Here is an 18,243-nt window from a genome sequence, read left to right as displayed (position 1 = left end):
GTTAATTTTTCTTTTTACAATGTTAGTGGCGGACAATTTAGATGCAAATTATGTGGTTATTTTAAATTATTTTTGTAATACCATAAGTGGGTAATTTAGAACAAGGGGTTACTTTAGTTTATTTTATGCAATGGTAGAGATGGGTAATTTTTTAGAAAACATAATAGATCTAACGGCTACGATGATTTGAGTAAAATTGGTGCCTAGATGTTTTGTTTTTTTAGAATAGGATTTTTTTTTGTTTTTCTAAAGTGTCCAAGTGGCTTCAGGCTTGAAAAGGAACATTCAAAGTATGATATGCAAACTTTGCAATAATTATCGGCCATATACATCTTAGGATGTAGAGATTGGGACAACGTTTATTCCATCACTATTCAGTAGAGAAAGATGTTTTTTTTGAAACATTTCAGTGGACAGTCGCAGATTATATCGATAAATAACGAATGGACAACACTACTGTGGCGGACAAGTTCAGAGTAAGACTACACAGGGACAAATTGGAGGTAGGAGTGGCTAACTGAATGCCTCCATTTCCCTCGAGCTTATTGGTATGGTGCCGTACTCCTAATCACTTATCCGCCGTCAATTATCCTCCAATCATGTAGTAGGATTTGGCACTTCAGTGTTATTCCTTGTCTTCCTTAGGTTCTAGTGGTGGCGGAAGTAAAAAGATTATAGAGGCTCGAGTAATCAAGTCGTATGGTACAATCTAAAATTATTTTTTTTACTGAAATTCTATATTTTGAGAGTTGTCTCGCATACTTGTAGCAAGTCTTTTATATTGAGCTATCAGTGGCTCTATGCAAAATGTTGAGATAATTGTATGGGATTAATGCTCATGAGGTGATCATGAAGACCTAAATAGCACTCTGCTTATCTTATACATATGACACGGCGAAGCACAATCATAACATGAAGCACAGGGCACTCGGAGAATCATTCAGCATCGAGGTATAGAAATAATTGCATAGTCTAATATTACCAAATATTACAGTTACTATTTAAGAAGATGACGATATCACACAACTGAAAACACCAAAAAAAGAAAAGGTAAAAAAGATTGACAAGCACATATTCATAGGACAACCATCCTAACAGTCGTCACGCCCTACCCATATTATTACAGTCTTAAATCCAACCCGGCGATCGGTCTTGCGGTCTTGCTTGCTTCCATCCCGCTTCGAATCGAACGGACTTGATCAGTTGTCGTCGGAGCCGTCCGAGTCGGAGAGGCCGTCGATGCCCTCAGGGCCGGGGGCGGCGGCCGGCCCGCTGGGACCATCCGCGGCCGGCGCGGCGGCCGCCGGTGCGTCCGCGGACGGCGCGGGCGCGGAGGCGGTGGAGTCCGCCTTCTTCTGCGCCTCGGCGGCGAACGGCGCCACCGCGACGGCGGCGAGGAGGAGCAAACCCAGGACAAGCGCTGCGCGAGCCATTGGGCGACCGACCGTCTGCGTGCACGGCTCTTGGCTAGCTAGCTCACCGTCGTTCCCCCGCGCTTGGCTTTTGCTGATCAATCGTGGCGACGACGAGCAGCGCGCGTCCGGGCTTATGTAGGGGGAGGAGGCGGCCATTTTTAGGCGGCGTTGCATCCATGGCGGCTCCTGGCCATTGGTTGCCTCGGCGGTGGCGCGCGCTTGCAGGCTTGCAGGCTGCAGCTGCGCGAAACTAGCGTGTCTACAGGCATGTGCTTGCAGTAGCATGGTCACAACGGGTGGTTCAAAGCTGACGGGTGTCGTTGACCGCTCTGGGCGGCTGGGACCGGGCTGAGACTGGGCCCACAGGCCTTAGGCCGACGTGGCAGTCTGCCAGGTTTCTTGTGACTGAACTGCGAAAGCTCCCACCCGGATTTACGGCATCATCGGCTACTGGCACTGACACGAGATTGGCATTCGCTGTGCTACGAACGGACCGACACAGTCCAAAGTACTTTCCCGCACCAAAAGACGTTTGGGCTATGTTTGGAACCCAGTGGACGGTGTCAGCGTTTGAGGCCCACAGTCCCGTCGGTGGCGCAGTTCGCTTTCGTGCCCCACGTCGCCAAAGATTGGGCCTAAATGGAAACCGGAGGCCAGAGTTCATGCGTGCCGTCCGTTCACTCACAACAGTGCCGCCCCGATGAACCTCGCTTTCCTCCTGAAGAAACAGTGATTTTACTGCCACCCTTTTGATTTTTAAAAAACGGAGATGTTACTGCCGCGCTAGAATTATTTTTTACTACTCGCAGTGCGTGGCTTGCGTTGTTTGACCTGCGAAGAGTGTGCCTAATGGCATCCACCGACAACTGGAGTCGCAAGAAATGAATGCGCAGAGGCGGCACTCGGTTCAGGGCAAAGGATCCTGCGATGTAGGAGTAATTGTTTATGGCCTATGGAGAAGACCAGCAGAGCAAGATTCAGATTTTGTAAAGGGAGATTTGACCAAGAGCGCTACAACTTGGCAACGATGGTAACCGTAAGCTTCTCTCACAGAAGTTGCGAAGAGAAACCACCAAAGTTGCTCTCGTGTCAAAACCAGCAATTAAGCATCCAGATTGCATTAGTCAGAACAAGAAGAAGGAAAAAGAGTGCTCCTGATGAACACTTAAGCCACACTCTAGTGGAGCACAAGTACCAAAAAACAAGAACAAAATTCTAAAATGAAGCACGAATATGCAAGCACACATACACTATTTTCTTCCAAGAAAGAAGCACAAATCTCGCAAGCACGCCATCACACCCACGACCACACGCCAATAGACCAACACCGAAAATAAAAGAAAACAAAAAGGAAAGCCCCTCGGTCGACAGCTAAGCCAATGTGGAGGCCGCGGCCGCCGCCGCTAATGCGGTGGCGAGCCACCACCGGAAGCACGGCGCGCCAGCCGCCGCCGCGCTCTTCTTGGCGTCCTTCTTCTGGTCCACCGGAGCGGCGTCATCCTCAGCGGGCCCGGGCGCGTCGGCCACGGCGGGTGCCGGGCGGCGCGCGGGCTTGCCACCGGCCGCTTTCGGCGCGTCCGCGGCGGGGGCGGGCGCGGGCGCGGGCGTCGGCGCCGGCGCGGGCTTGAAGAGCTCGACGGGCTGGACGACGCGGTCGATGACGTAGATGGCAAGCGGGTCCTTGTCGAGCGCCGTGGACTTGACCCGCGCGGGGGCGCCCGCCGACGCCCCGGTCCTGATGGTGACGACGTCGCCCTGGTTCTGCAGCGTGAAGTTGTAGTTCTTGGCGGCGCCGTCGGTGGCGAGCGTGTTCATCGGCCCGTTGTTGGACTTGAGGCTCCCCAGCGAGTAGTGCACCGGCACGGCGTGGAACAGCAGCAGCTCGGCCTTCCCGTCGGCGGTGAGGTTCCTGTACTTGGGCAGGAACGCCCTGACGGCGTCGTCCGAGGGGCAGAACACCGTCATGCCGCCCTCCACGGCCGACTGGTACGTGGACGACGCGTCGGGGGACGCCGCGATCAGGTCCGCGAACGCCTTGCACCCGCCCTTGGCCATCTCCGCCGTCACGTTCGGCGGCGCCGGCGGGGCCGCGGGAGCCTTCGCGGCGGCGGCCGCAGCTGTTGTGGCGGCGCCACCGGCCGCGAGGGCGAGGAGGAGGGGGAGGAGCGCGTCGGCGAGGCGGAGGCGGCGCATGGTGCGGGGCGGGGGCGCGTGGAGCGTGGAGGGCGGTGCGGGCGCAGTGGTTTGCGTGCGCGTGGGAGTGAGGGGAGTGGGAGCAGGATGGCCACTGGCGTGCACTTAGCTCAGTGTGCAAGCGTGATGCCCCTGGACTTCCATTTAATTGCAAGACCTGCCATTTTCCAAACATTTTCTTCCCGTGTAATTGCTCCTGGCCCCGAACGGTTTTCTTTGTCCCATCTAGTATCATCGTCTCCTTTTTCTCCGCCACCTCGTCTTGTGTCCATCACTTCATCCAGATATCGTGTCGCGTCGTGTCGTGTGTTTGGTTGGATTTTTTTTTAAAAGCAACGAACGACTTCAGCTGTTTTTAGCATCAGCTCAGCGCCTACTCGTTCACGCATGTACACACGTAATTTTTGTCCAATTCTTCCCCCACCCCTGCACGATTGTAAAAGGTAGAGAGAGGGCGAGGAGCTTCTTTTGTAGCATGCCAAGAGCAATCGAGAAGAATGATGACCGGGCCTCTTGCAAATGGAGTAATGGGCATAAACGGTGAGCAGCGGGCCCGCAACGGGCCAAACAAAATTCACACGCCTACTAATTGTGTCCTACCACTCCTGCGTCCTACGGATAACAGAATAACCCTATCCACGCATGGATCATGAGACGTTTATACGGACGGAGTACACGGCCTGTCCAATACTCCAATCCCCATAACCCGTATGATGGTGGCGCTGGCAAAAATGATTTGCCCGGGGACAGGGGCAATGTGGGCAGACAGTTCGTTGCTCGCTCTCCAGATCTTACTTTCACCAGGTACTAGTGTTCTGACAGTGCTTACTACTAGTACAATTCTCCTGCCTCTGCTTTGGAACCAGCCTTTACTTGATGTGAGTGTGCTTTTTTGTTAAGGTAGCGTAGCGTGGAGGGAGAGCGCACAGTTAGCGAAACGAATACCGAGGCACCGAATTCGAACGTTCTGCATCGCGCTGCGTTGCGTTTTCCGGGGTCAAAAGGTGATATATGTTCTCGTCTGTCTCTAGATCCGGTCCTGGCTGGCCTGGGGGGCTTTTCTCAACTGCCATCAACCGCCGCGGACACGGGTCCCAACTCCCAACCGTCGCCGGACTTACGGCTGGCGTACGACGGCGGAGAAGCTAGACCTGGCGCATGCCATTGCAATTTGCAGTCACACTTCAGATTGGCACGCTTACGCGTATGCCTTCTCTTCAATTGTATGCAACGTTTTCGTGTGCCGTCTTAACATAAGCGTGTCGGGTTCCTGTGTGCTCCGACCAGCTGGGCTTGGGCATAAGAATGCAGCGCCGCTGGGCGGTGCAAAAGCGCACCTGCCGGCGTCGCTTTCCGCCGGATCCCCAGCGCTGCGCGGCGGGGTGTTAAGCCGCTAAAGCCCAAAAAGCTTCGAATCCGATGCTAAGCTAAGCGCCTAGGCCTCGGGGAACACGCACGGCGGAACCAGCAGCGATCTGGCAGCGGCCCGATCACCGTCTCACCGATCAGCACCCCCATCCGATCCGACGGCAGTGCCGGCCTCGAGGTGCCACGGGAGCTCCAAGCACGTGAGGTGCCATGCACGCCTTTCGGCTCGCTTCAGATCGACCGAAGCTTCCGGGTCCGGAATGCCCCACCGGCCGCAGGGGCGGAGCCATGGGATGCATGGGTATTCCTAGGAATACCCAACAATTTTGACAAAAAATTGAGTATATGTATGGTCTATATGTACGTATAACTTATGTAGGGCTAAATTAGATCTTTCTTAGCTTCCTATTCCAATCTTAAGGCCCCAAATTAGCAGCAAACAAACCAACATCGATTCAAACTCATCTCTTGCTCTCTCTCCATTATCGATCTCCCACGACTGGCCACAACATCACCAATTTGGCCTGACTGCACCGACCACCATTGGATCATTGCAGTTTTTTAGTGCAATAACTAGCCCTGCAGCAGCAACGCCAAAGGCAAGCACCAGCTCACTACTAGTGACTAGTGAGTGGCGAGAAACAATAGTCCGTCAATCCTTAATCCAAATTTACACTTTCTAATTTTCTTGCACAGTTGATATAGGATTGCATATCATTTAGTCCTGCCAATGCATTTACCGCATATGATACAGAAAATTTGGCTAAGCCTGTTCAGTTTCATCCAAACGATTTCTCAAGCTTATTAGAGATGAACATCTTCCTTGTCAACTTAAAATTCTTCGGTGATGATACTTGTCGAGATGAAAGGCTTAGAAAAAAAAAAGAAGTCGTGCTAAGCCGTCCATTATGCTTGCTAAAACAAAGAAGCACATCAAATACGATGTTGTATATAAGCTTCTTTGCTAGCATTTCTAGTACAAACTACTAGTGTTTATTAAAAGAGTATTTTCCTCCATGAATTATATGGAGAATAAATTGAGAACTAAGATGATTGTTCAATATTTAAAAGATTGTTTGGTCTCATTCATTGAGAATGAATTCTTTTTTCAAGCTAAGGATTTGAAGAAACTATGACTTGAATTATATATCGGTATTGTGAACATTTTTGTATTTTAGAATTGGAGATTTTTTAACATGAGAAATGGGAATACCCAACTTCAAATTCCTGGCTCCGCCGCTGCACCGGCCACCGCCTGCCGCGAGCCGGGGGAGTTCAGGAACTCATGATTACACGCGTACGCCGGCGACCTGTGGGCTGCCAAAGCCTGTGAAGCCAGCACAGCCTATCTCCGTGCCTCCGCAGGCAAGCAAAGCACAGAATCACATATGCAAGATTGCAAGTGACAGTAAGGGTCGGGTCAGCTCGTCATGTGAATCACCGTGGGGTGAGTAGAACGGTGCCAGCAGGGCAGGCGGTGGCTGAGCGCGCCGGACACAAGGATGGTGGCGCGAGCGGCGGCGGCGTCGGAGCGTACGCGCTCGCCATGCCTGCCATGTGACGCTGCCATGCCGGTTTGGACGAGGCGGAACTGAGATGGTACTTTACTACTGCGGACGCCGGACGGAGTACTTCATTACGAGGGTTTGGTATGCAGCAGGACAAACGCTCAAGATCTGCGATGCTTCGGCGGCAGCGGCGGTGAAAATCTGCAGGCGACGACGAACGCCATGCTGTGGGGGCGTGGGCGCTGTGTGCAGGCGCACCGCAGGTTAAACTGTACCTGTATCAACCTGCGGGAGAATCCTGCTCGTAAAATTTAACATCGCCGCGTCGCAGTTTTTTAGCGGTCGGTAACAGGCATTACATTAGCGCACGTACTACCTGCACACGGTTCTATGGTCCAATCACGTGGGTGCTACGATTACGAGTTGGATTCCGGTGGGATCAGGCAGAAATCCAGAATCAATATAGGAAAATATTTCAAAAATAATAAAAAACGAGACGGCAGTTTATCGGTATAGGCCTTGCGGACCAACGTACTGGAGGCCCATAGACCAAAGAAGGTTTACAATTTTGTTTTTGATTTTTTTTATCACCACCGAAATTATCGAAATTTGTGAAATTTCGTCGAAATTTTTTTAGAGTCTTCACCAAATTATAAGATTTTCGAATTTTTTTATCTAAACAAATAATTAGTATGGTTTATGGTTGTACAACTATTGAGTCGAAGAATATGCAACGCATACAATTGAAAATATGAGTCTAAAGTACTACTCCCTCCGTTTCAAATTGTAGGTCGTTTTGTTTTTTCTAGATGCACAAATATTATTATGTATCTACATATACACTAGATGCATAATAATATCTGTGCACTTAGAAAAGTCAAAACGACCTACAATTTGGAACGGAAGGAGTATATCTATAGTAGAGCATATGCATAAGTGTAATAGTGAATTTCGGAATTTTCATTCGATCACCACCACAATTACTGAAATTCGTGAAATTCAATGAAATTTCGCCGAAATTAGGAACCAAGACCACTTCGGTTCCTCCAGTTTTTATTGAAAAAAGCTAGAGCTTTTTGTTTGCTGCGGTTACCGGAGATCCAAAGATGACCTGCACTTGCTGCTATTCCGTCAAGATTATCCGAGGCCCATGCTCAGAATCTTTGGAGACTCCAATTATGCGACATTGCGCCCAAAATTTCCCCTCCCCTGAACAACTTTCACATCGAAGACAGTCCCAAAAAATCGATTAAACTACATGGTAGGATGAGGTCATCATTGTTCAATGCGACGTACTCCATTCTCATTCATCCATGCTCGAGGTACAAGTGACCAGATCATTTAAGCGCACGCTTTTGGAGCAATTCAGTACATGCATGCGTGATGCTTGCAAAACAAACACGATCCAATCGGGAGGAACTACCCAAAAGAATACCAGCCATCGCGATTCCTCCACAATATCAGTTTCGACATCGCTCGCCGCACATGCGTGAACGATGCACGGCTGCATGCCCTCCGTCCTCCGAGCTCCACCGTACCGCCGGGCGCCTCGTCGATCGCGCAGCAGGCACCTCAGGAAGCAGCCACGGCGAACACGGCCGCGAAGAAGACGGAGGCCACGAGGCTGCGACGGGTGGGAACAATCGTCGCTCCGCTGTCGGCGTCGTCGCCCGACGGGCCTGGAGCCGCCGCTGGGGTCTTGGAGACGGCCGCCTTGTCCGGGTTTTCCTCGGTTTCCGGGCCGGTCGACGCGCCCCCACTGCCGGCCGCCCCTTCAGGCGCGAGGACCTCCTCTTCCAACACGTCGTAGTCTTCGGAGGATGGGGCGGCGGCCATGTCCTCTGAGGACGGGCCCAAAGCCTCGGCCTCCGGGGCGCCGGCGGGGGCCGCCTCCGGCGCCTCGCTGATCCCGAACGGAGCAAATGCCGGCGCCATGGCTGGCGCGTCCTCCAGCGGGGGAGCGGCGATAGAAGCGCTCTCGAATTCCGGGGCGCCCGCCGGTGCTTCCTCCGGCGACTCGCCGATCATGGAGGGCGAATGCGCCGGTGCCATCGTGGGCGCTTCTTCGTCCTCCTCTTCCTTTTCTTCTTCTTGTTCTTCTTCCTCCTCCTCCAGGGAGGCGGCGTCAGGGGCGTTCGCGCCGGGGCCCGGTGCCATGGTCGGCGCCTCCTCGTCCTCCGGGGAAGCGGCGGCAGGGGAGTTAGCGTCATCGGGCGCCGGGGCATTGGCGGGGGACATCCACGGGGTCTCCATCTCCGTGGCATCAGGTGCCCCGGCGGGTGCCTTTGACGGCGACGTCGTTGACTCGGACGACGCCTCCGGCGAGGGGGCTGGCGCATGCGCGTGGACGCCGACAGCCGTCGCAATGACGGCGAGGAGAATAGCGGCGATGAGCGCGGGGGCAGGGGCCATGGTGCAACGTCTCTTTGGGGATGCTACGGGCTTGTCACCGTGGCTAGTTCGTCGCCGTGATGCGAAGACGCGGAGGCGGTGACCGACTGACCGCGGTGGAGCAACTATACGCGGGGCGAGAGAGACGGAGGTGGCGCCCCTATCTTTGGCAGGGCGGCAGGTGCCACCACCTGGCAGGCTGGCACCGTGGCAGGCGGTGGCGCGCGGAGCTCCTCCGTTCGCAATTTCGCATCGGTGAGTACGGACACTTACATTGGTCGGATCAGGCGGCGCGCGCGCGTTCAGAAACCCACAACCACATTTGAACTTGCTTAAATGTCCAGTGTTTTTTGTCTGAGTCACAGTAGGCATCATTTCTCCTTCAATCACACATAAATGATGTTTTATATTGTCTAGATGTAGTTTCACAGAAGTAGTCAGCATTTACTACTTCCATAAGTTACATTTGGATATTTAAAAATAACACAGGTACGACATCAGTATCTAAATGTAGTAGTTTCACAAAAGTATGTACCTATATGTTTTATAAATGTTAAGCAACAAAACGTATATTTAAAGTTGTGTTTGAAAGGCTGTGTTGATATCCAAAAGGTCTTTGTGACTGGAGGAAGTACCTCGTCAGGTTTTCAACCTGTGTATCCAGTTGTGTTTATGTTAAAGCATCGACAGAATTCAGTACTTGCACTGAATGGAATCGGTTTATAGTTGAAGTTCCCAGTTTAGAGTAACAGAAACGCTAGATTGCAAATCATATGTGCAGCATGGGCGACAGAAAACAAGAATTTTTCGGTCACCAAGACGAGCCGAACCATCTTGCAATAAGTTCACTACTAAAAAGGTACACGATGCCATCTATTAGGAGGTTCAGTCACGTACACCACGGTTCATAGGGTTACAAGTTACAGCAAGCTCAGAGGCAGCGTCGTTCAGATCCAAATGAGAGAATACGGACACCAATCCTCTGACATGCAAGGCCCTGATGAGCGAGCACTGTCAGCTGGGACATGCGCCACCGGCAAAACACAGTGATCAGCGAGAGTATCAAGTTGCTCTTTTGGTTACACTGCGCTTCAGTTTGGTCAGAGTACAAAGGCCTGAAGTCTTAATCTCGCCTTGGTTACTGCTTCCAGGAACTCATCGGTAGGGTTCTCTTTCGCAGCAGCTAGAGCCGAGACATAGGCTGACATTTCCTGCTCCATCTTCTCAACGTCAATGTCACCATCCACATCCTGCCGCATATCAATAGGAGCAGAATGTAAAAATTCAGAAAGAAAACACAAATATGTGCACACTTTAACCAGCCTAGAGTACACTAGTACAATAAAGAAAAACTGTATCATACTAAAGAGTAAAGACTGAAACAGAACATAAGCAAGGAAAAGATAACTTACATCAAGTTGAACTGGATCACATTCCAAAGATAAATCGTCAGTTCTATCCCTCGGAGAAGGGGCTCGGTCATTCTCTGTTATTTTCCTGAACAATTTCATGAGAGCAGAAACTTCAGCATCCATAGAAGCTACATCGACTTGGAGTTCTTCCACCTTCTCATTTGAAACCTTTGCCTGCCACTCTAACTTCTCTATTGCTGCCTGCTTCTCTGCTAGCATGATCTACAATACACAAAAGTTGCACAAGTTGTTACTACAGTTCTGCTATTAAAGATGTGATTTAAGGGAGCACTTTTAGTGTATCATATAAAAATATAAATAAAGGTTGGAGAAGGTATGCCAGAAATATATAGTGTGACAGAAACATGCACAAGTACAAAAGTTACAAAAACATCAAATATATTATATATCACAATGAACAGAGCTGTTCAATCATGAATAACAGGATCACTTATTTCAAATCCATCACTTGGCAGTAAAAATTCAGGAGATGCTGCAGGATGTTTAAGCAGAGAAATGATATAATGACTAATGGAACAGGTCTTTTCTAAGAGTATAATTATGAAGTGGGACCTCTTTCATGTGATACGGATAACATGATCACTTACTTCAAATCTGTGGTTTAGCAGTAAAAAGTCAGGAGATACTGCAGGATGCTTCAGCAGAGAAATGATCTAATGACTAAAGGAATAGGACTTTTCTAAGAGTATAATTATGAAGTGGGGTCTCTTTCTTCTTTGAATACGGAATGGCTCTACCCATGAAAAAACAAAACTGAATGTCAGGCAACACTGCAACAGTATAGTTAGAGCCTCAAACTATAGCACCAGAAGTTTCTTTCTTCAGTGCAATTCAACATGAATCATGAATTGATACTACAAGGATGGACTAACTACTGTGGGATCATCATGGGTTTACGAAAGATGGTGTACATCTAATGGAACTATTTTCAGCATGACTATTTAATAAATTAGCCCTCAATTCCACTGCATAGTCTTCTACTATCAACAGTGCACAATGCCAAAAAGAAAATCACAATAGTTAAATTTTGTCCCCGTCAAAGTAATTACAATACCCTAAAAGTAAAAAAACGTTGAAACTGGACAACAAGGTACTAATTACTAAACAATCTTCTCGAAATTATAAAGACAATAATGCAGTAGCTAGGGTGGTGCTTTCTTGAATGGAAGAGCTACAAAGGCACCAATATATTTAACGAATGTAGTGCACCACAAAAATGTTGAACAAATTCTGATTCACCTTTGTACCATGCAGCTCCGAACCGGTATATTGGATCAGCGATTCCTTCTCAGAGAGCTGGCTCCTCAACCCATCAACAGCTTCATTCGCAGAACTAGTTCGGCTGATCAAGTTCTCCGCGGATCTCAGAGCTTCTTCCTTCTCAAGCAACTGCCTTTGCAGGCCACTAACCTGCTCCTGCAGAGCAGCAATCTCTTCTCTCCGCTTCTGTGCTTGATCCACTTGAGGCCGCTTCTTCGCGGGCGTGGCTCTGGTTGGCCTTACAGCCTTGGGGGGGTCAGGCACCTGCACATGGAGATGTTGGTAGAGAGATCAGCAACAACCAGTAGTACCACAGTAGCATGCCTGCATTTCTGGTAACCGCAATGGGCAGGTGGGCACTATTGAAGGATAATTCCCCCACTCCAGTTCATCAATGCACTGCCCAGTGCCCACTCACTAGTCACAACAGCTTCTCTAGCACTAGCTGGTACCCAAAATAAAAAAGATTCAAACTTTGAACACAAGAACCCCACTAACTACCAACAAAACAAACACCTGATCCCAAAAGCTAGAAAGGGCAGAGGAAAGTGGCAGATATTTCGAAAGGGACTAGCAAAACGGCACCTTCTTGGTCTGATTCGGAGTCGCGGTGTATGATATCGAAGACAGCCGTCTGCATCAGGAAATGCGGAACGAGCAGATGAAGCGAGTTCAAAAAGATTCAAAGCGAAACGGCTCTGGAAATGCAGATCGAGGGAAGGGAGACCTGGATGAGGGCGCCGAGGCCGCGAGGCCGCCTCGGGTCCTCGTCCTTGGGGTGGGGCCAGCTGGCTTCTCGGCCATCTTCTCCGGCTGGGGCAGCGGCGGCGGCGAGGGGAGCACGGTCTCTCAGGTGGTCGGGGGTACGGGAGTGGTGGACCGATTCTATCCCGCAGCGTCGTGGACCCGTGAAATGGCTGGATGCTCCCGCTTACAACACTACCACTACCTGGGTAGTGGGCCCATGGTATGGTTAAGTAGTAGTATGCCTATCAGCGAATTTTTGTATATTTCTTATGTGTTTAAGCTTTTTCCGACTTTGGAGTTTGCAATTTTATTTATGTAATCGGACCTTTATAATTTCAGATTTTCTATCCTCTCTTAATGCCCCGTTTGGAGCCCTCCGACTGAAAATTAGTTCGATGTTTGGATGCTAATTAGAATAATTAAATATAAATTAATTGTGAAACTAATTGCATAAGTCATAGCTAATTGATGAGTAGAACCCATTGATGCTAATTAGACCTTTGATTAGCTCATGTTGTGCTACAGTAAACACGGGCTAATTAAGATCTAATTAGGATCAAATGGATTCTACTCCCTTCGTTCTAAATTGTAGGTCATTTTGATTTTTCTAGATTCATAGATATTATTATGCACTTAGATAATATCTATGAACCTAAAAAAAGCTAAAAGGACTAACGGAGGGAATCCTCATCAAGTAGCTGTGACTTATACAATTAGTTTCACAATTAGCTATATTTAGTCATTCTAACTGTATTCCAGATATTGGACTACTTTTTAGTCCATGGTCTCCAAATGGGGCCTAGATGACATGGCAGTGCTCCTGCCATACTTCTTTAAAAAAATGTATATTTTCCCAAAATAATAAGTTGTTTGTATGTACAAGAAATGAAAGAACGATGTTTTTCGGTCGGGGGTCGGCACCCAACATCCTTTGCATGATCCGCGGGGTCCAAATTTGATTGTTAACTAGTGTCTGATATTTTTATTCGACGCTGAAAATTGAGTATATAGTGTCCTAAATCCTTACTTTGAGAGTTCAAAGCTAGGCCTAATCCAAATCCTTACTTTAGAGTTTAAATCCTTACATGTATTTTTCATTCAAATTAAATTATTCTTCAAAAGCATACCACATTTCTTTAGGACTGATTTGGCTCGACACAAGTTCAGGTCTAATATAAAGTCTATCTAACCCAATCCAACATGGTCAAGGATATTGTTTCATCTTACTACGCTCATTTGGTCACTATTTGTTTCATCTTACTACTTCCTCCATCCTAAATTACTAATCATTTTGATTTTTCTAAGTACATAGCTTGTGCTACGTATCTAGACATACTATATATCTAGAAAAATCAAGATGAATAGTAATTTGGGACGGAGGGAGTACTTTAAAAATAAGATGCAAGCGGGTTTATCTGCGACAAGTGTGTACATCTATATTGTGTCAAAATTAGAATAACTATGGATTCTAAACTCTAAGGCCGTCTTTCATATAGGAGAACCTACGCGCAGCGTGTATGTGTATCTACTCAGATCCGACTGTCTTCACGCGTACATATCAGATCAGAGATGTAGAATGGAAGCGGTAGGCGAGGAAGAATGGAGTATGGCCCGTTTAACCACAGGACCGCAGATTGATTACGAAAATGGTAAGAGATTTTTTTCAAAACAACGGTTGGAAGAAATTTATATAGATTTGACTTACTGACAAACGATACTCACTTCTCCGCCTACCGCGCGCAGCGGGTTGGCAACATCACTGTGACCTCCAGAACGCAACACAGCCAGCGGCGGGCGAGCAAAACCACCGGCCGGCGCGGCCCTCCCCCTTCTCCGGCTCTCCCGCTCGTCGAACCCGGTGAAGAGTCGGAGGAGAGGACGCGCGGGCGCAGGGCCGCGAACTGTCCATGACGTGATCCGCGCCGCGGCGGGGCCCTAGCCCGCGCAGCCCGAAGCCAATCGCGCCCCGACACACGTCGCGGCGGTGCAGGGCGCGCGGCGACTGACCCCCCTGACCCCGACCCTGACCCGTCCCTGGCGCGGCGCGCGGGACGGCCCCCCCGGTCGCCGTCGGAATCCAGAGGCGTCGCCGTCGGGAATCAAGGCGTTGTCGGCGCCCGGCGCGGCCCGGCATTTCGAAGCGCCCCCGCGACGCCGACGTCCAACTGACCGGGACCCCCGACTCGGGTTCCATCTTCCACCAGCCCCATACGTCGTCGTCGTCCATACACCACACCCCACCCCACCCCGTACGCACGTAGTACGTGCGTGCCGAACAAAAACTGCCAGTCACCCCGACGTACACGATCGCGTAGCAGTCGCGCGGCTGCATCATTGGCGTCTGGCGCCTGCGCTGCGCGTGTACTAGCACGCGAGCCAGCAACAGCCCTGAGCTGCCCTACTCACCGAGAATCTAACAATCCTCGGCTTGTCGCGTGTGACCTCTCGGCCGGGCCGCGATGCACGACACGATCGACTTCATGCCGCCGTTGCTCCGGGATTAGCAATAGTTTACTGCGTATTATATGTGGAGGATAAACTGGCGACCGAACTGGAACATGATCGGCTATCATCGATGGTGGCCTAACGATAATACTAGTTTAACGTTTGCGAGAACCGGCATGACACGGTGAGCCGGCTTTAGAATATGCCTGCCAACACTTGCAACGACAGGACTTGCCGTTTTCCTTGCAACTGTTCTTGTGATTTCCATGGCCTCAAGAGCACCACGGTTAGCTCAAAACAAGCACACCATGGTTACTATCCCCCATGCATGTCAGCCTTTAGATCGGAGTAAAAAGTGGCGATTAAAACCAGCAAAACACTAGTAATAAGAGAAGTAGAGATCACTACTACAGTGGACTCTGGAAACTGCAGCGCAGCAGCAGCCAGCTTCGAGAATCGAGAGCTTGTTGGCCTTGACGCTTCGCTCTGTTCGTCATCTCGTGCGTCGTGATGGTTGATCATCAGTTAACTTAGCCATGGCGCGGACTCACGGCAGGTTGAGGAACAGCGCCGGGTCGGTGTCCGCGAACACGCCGGTGCTCCAGTAGGACCCCAGGTCGCAGCCCGACGGCCACTCGAAGTGGTTCGGGTCCGGCGGCAGCTCCTTCCCGCCGCCGCAACCAACATCTGCGAGCCCGAGCCCGGGCGCCGTAGACGGCTCCGACGTGAAACAGCCGACGGCCGCCGGAGGAGCGGTCAGCTTCTCATCCATGGCGGCAACCGTCGCTGCCGGCTCCGGAGCGGTCGTCTTCTCCGCGGCGGCAACCGGCGGGGCGGGCTTCGACGCGGTAGGCTTGCCCGTGGCGACCACCATCGCTGCGGCTACCGTCGACGGCGCGGGCACCGGTGCGTTGTTCGCGACGCGGGTGGTGGTGGCGGAGGCCTCCGTGGCGGGGACGGGGTCCGGGGCCGGGGCGACGCGGCGGCGCTTGGAGTTCTTCGACCGCTTCGTGCTCTTGGGCGCAGCGGCGAGCGATGAAGAAGAGGCCGACGACGACGACGAGCTCTTGCGGGTGCCGCCGCCGACGGGGACGTTGCGGAGGGATCCGCCCTTGGTCCAGTAGCGTCGGCACGACTTGCAGAAGTGGCGCGGCTGCGACGTGTTGTAGTTGTTGTAGTAGCAGAACTTGGTGTCCCGCGACTCGCACCGCGGGCACGGGTCGCCGGCGGGCGGCTGCGCCTGCGCCGACGCCGACGACGCGGACGCGGGCTCCTCCGCCGCCCTCGCCGCCGGCGCCGGGTAGCCCTTGGGCCTGCGGAGGTCGACGCCCGCGAACGGCGGCGCGGGCCGGCGCCCGGGCTCCTGCATGCGCGCTGCGCGGCGCCGGGGGGCGACGCCGCCGGAGCACGCGATCGAAGCGAGCGAGCGAGACACAAGTACTGCCGAGCTAGCTACCGGCGGCCTAGCGCGTAGCGAGCGGCGTGTGGAGCAGCGGAAGAGGGCAGACGAGTAGAGATGACGGTGCGTTTCGGCTGCCAGCGTTGGTGGTCGCTCTCGAGTTTATGGGCACCGGCGCCGGGTCGGTGGAGCAGGTCCGGTGAAAATCCGCGACGGCTCTCGCTTTTTTCACCACCGGGCCGACGCGTCAGTGGCTCGTGCCCACGCGCACGCGCGGTCAAGCGGTGCGGCGGGCGCGGTACGTGGGGAGGTGCGGTGAGGTGGGGGCGTGTGAACTGTGGAGTTGGTCAGGGTGGCGCGGGGCGCCCGCGCGCACGCGTCACCGTCGTCCGTGGCCTTGACCGCGGCACAGTGGCGACCGGCGGGGACAGGCAGGGCCAGCAGGAACCGCCGAGAATTTGTACTGTGCCGGGGCGGTGCCGTACGCATCCGTGGCGCCCGCACGGGCACCGGCGGGGCCAGGCGCCCAGCCGCCCACGACCGGGACCCGCGCTCCCTGTGCCCCTCCTCCTCCGCTCTGGTCTACCCTCTTTACCTACCGTGCCGTACCAGGCCCGCTCTCGCGATAACTGCCTCGTGGACCGGCGCGGCGCGGCATCCCTGCGACCCTGCCAGACCCCGGCCCCGCCCGTCGGTGGAGTACTCCCGCTGAACTGCGGCGAGTCGGCTACAGGTGCTGCTAGAGAAGTTAAGGTTCTGGCGGCCGCGCGCGGGACCAGTGGCTGGCTCAGGGCTCCTGGGTGAGTGCTCGTCGCACGGGCACGGGGCGCTGCGCGCCGTGTCGGCGCCTCGGCGGCCACCGGCCGCCGCCGCGGCCCGCGGGGGACCTCAGCGTCCACGACGCCGGACGGGATGGCGCTGCGATCTGTCATCTGTGCATCGGTTCAGGGCCGATGTTGGATCGACCGATGGGCCCGCGCGCGGCAGCGCTGGTTGATTCGGTTTCGGTGCGAGCTGTAGACGGTAGAGAGGAGTACTGTGAGTAGTGAGTGAGCACTGAGGCAGGGCCGGGTGCCGGAGGAACGGTGGCCACCGCGCCGACGCCGGTGGGCCCGAAGTTAGGCGCGGAGTGGTGGAGTGGAGGGAGCGCATGTGACGCGATCGTGAGGATGAAAGGATGATGGCATGCCGCATATGATGGTGGTTTGATTGATCACTGGTTTAGCATGGGTGCTGGCGGGTGGCGGCCTGGCGCGAGCGAGATGCCGAGATGGGGCGACGGGCTTGCGTTCGTGCCTTCGTGCTTCCCTACCGCTTCCTAGGTTTGTACTGTACTTTCCGGTTTCTAGCATAATAAGGTAAAAGGAAGGGACCACTTTTAATGAAAACCAATCATGATATGACTAAAAAATTGGTAGCGGTTGCATTATAGACAGGACAAATTGAAGGCTACAGAGTGTGCAAGAGAAGGGGTAAAGTGTGGAGAGCAAAGGCACCCGTAATTGCTGCCGTTAGGCTCTCTACAAGGTTCCTCGTAGGAGAGAATGCAGGAGAGAGAACGTGCTCTCGCTTGAGCCAGCGACGTTCTATAGCACACAATTCAACACTCGTGGGCCCAACGGTGCCGTTCTCTTCCCTCTCCTCTCTCCCTGCCTCGATTGCCAGGATATCGTCGCCATGGGCCATCGGCTGGTGAGTCGGGGCGGGCGGGAGCTGCCGCCGGCGAGGGGGAGGATGGCGCCTGGGGCGTCGCTCGGCCACCGCCTGCTGTCCGGGCCGGCCTGCCGGCGTCAGCGCCATAGGCCACCATTTCACCGGCTGGGGCGGAGCTTGGCATCTCGGCCGACCGGGAGAACGGGCACCGAGGAGGGGGCCGCCAACGCCGGCGAGACGGTCGGGGCGCGGAACCGGGCTGCCGCAGCATGGTCGATGCCGCGGGCAGCCTCCGTCGGGGGCGGCGCGCGGCTCCCCCTCCCTCCAATCCAGCGCCGGCTCCGCACCGCACGAGGCTCCCTCCAATCAAGCTGTCGCCGCCGGCGGAGGCGGGGCGGAGCGCGCCAGGTCAACGGCGCCGGACGTCCATC

General features: G+C 53.0%; 4 protein-coding genes across 4 annotated transcripts; all 4 read right to left on the bottom strand.

Annotated features, from left to right (window-relative positions):
• Window positions 1–2,504: 2,504 nt before the first annotated feature.
• Window positions 2,505–3,688, bottom strand: LOC101766430 (fasciclin-like arabinogalactan protein 1). The gene has a single exon (XM_004957055.2). The coding sequence runs from the start codon at window positions 3,606–3,608 to the stop codon at window positions 2,787–2,789; it is 822 nt and encodes a 273-aa protein (XP_004957112.1). The 5' UTR covers window positions 3,609–3,688; the 3' UTR covers window positions 2,505–2,786.
• A 4,368-nt stretch (window positions 3,689–8,056) lies between these two features.
• LOC101752788 (skin secretory protein xP2) lies at window positions 8,057–8,536 on the bottom strand. The gene has a single exon (XM_004959482.1). The coding sequence runs from the start codon at window positions 8,534–8,536 to the stop codon at window positions 8,057–8,059; it is 480 nt and encodes a 159-aa protein (XP_004959539.1).
• Window positions 8,537–9,706: 1,170 nt separating this feature from the next.
• Window positions 9,707–12,490, bottom strand: LOC101766020 (protein MICROTUBULE BINDING PROTEIN 2C). Its single transcript, XM_004957054.2, has 5 exons — window positions 12,296–12,490; window positions 12,154–12,202; window positions 11,548–11,832; window positions 10,288–10,509; window positions 9,707–10,125 (listed from the first exon to the last, which is right to left on the bottom strand). Exons 1-5 carry the CDS (start codon window positions 12,370–12,372, stop codon window positions 9,976–9,978), a joined length of 783 nt encoding a protein of 260 aa, XP_004957111.1. The 5' UTR covers window positions 12,373–12,490; the 3' UTR covers window positions 9,707–9,975.
• Window positions 12,491–14,999: 2,509 nt separating this feature from the next.
• Window positions 15,000–16,346, bottom strand: LOC101765607 (dof zinc finger protein MNB1A). Its single transcript, XM_004957053.3, has one exon. It carries the CDS (start codon window positions 16,127–16,129, stop codon window positions 15,308–15,310), a length of 822 nt encoding a protein of 273 aa, XP_004957110.1. The 5' UTR covers window positions 16,130–16,346; the 3' UTR covers window positions 15,000–15,307.
• Between the last annotated feature and the right edge of the window lie 1,897 nt (window positions 16,347–18,243).

Source organism: Setaria italica, chromosome II (genome assembly GCF_000263155.2).
Source record: "Setaria italica strain Yugu1 chromosome II, Setaria_italica_v2.0, whole genome shotgun sequence".
Lineage (NCBI taxonomy): Eukaryota > Viridiplantae > Streptophyta > Magnoliopsida > Poales > Poaceae > Setaria > Setaria italica.
The sequence above is the reverse complement of the archived record's forward strand: the minus strand, read 5'-3'. Positions and strand labels throughout refer to the sequence as shown.

What these genes read in the sequence shown, in the direction of transcription:
- LOC101766430 (XM_004957055.2), bottom strand. Translation starts at nt 3,608, where the DNA reads ATGCGCCGCCTCCGCCTCGCCGACGCGCTCCTCCCCCTCCTCCTCGCC.
- LOC101752788 (XM_004959482.1), bottom strand. Translation starts at nt 8,536, where the DNA reads ATGGCACCGGCGCATTCGCCCTCCATGATCGGCGAGTCGCCGGAGGAA.
- LOC101766020 (XM_004957054.2), bottom strand. Translation starts at nt 12,372, where the DNA reads ATGGCCGAGAAGCCAGCTGGCCCCACCCCAAGGACGAGGACCCGAGGC. An exon ending in CTCCGAATCAGACCAAGAAG is followed by an intron (nt 11,833 to 12,153) that starts GTGCCGTTTTGC and finishes CTCCATGTGCAG; the next exon opens with GTGCCTGACCCCCCCAAGGC. An exon ending in GTGATCCAGTTCAACTTGAT is followed by an intron (nt 10,126 to 10,287) that starts GTAAGTTATCTT and finishes GATATGCGGCAG; the next exon opens with GATGTGGATGGTGACATTGA.
- LOC101765607 (XM_004957053.3), bottom strand. Translation starts at nt 16,129, where the DNA reads ATGCAGGAGCCCGGGCGCCGGCCCGCGCCGCCGTTCGCGGGCGTCGAC.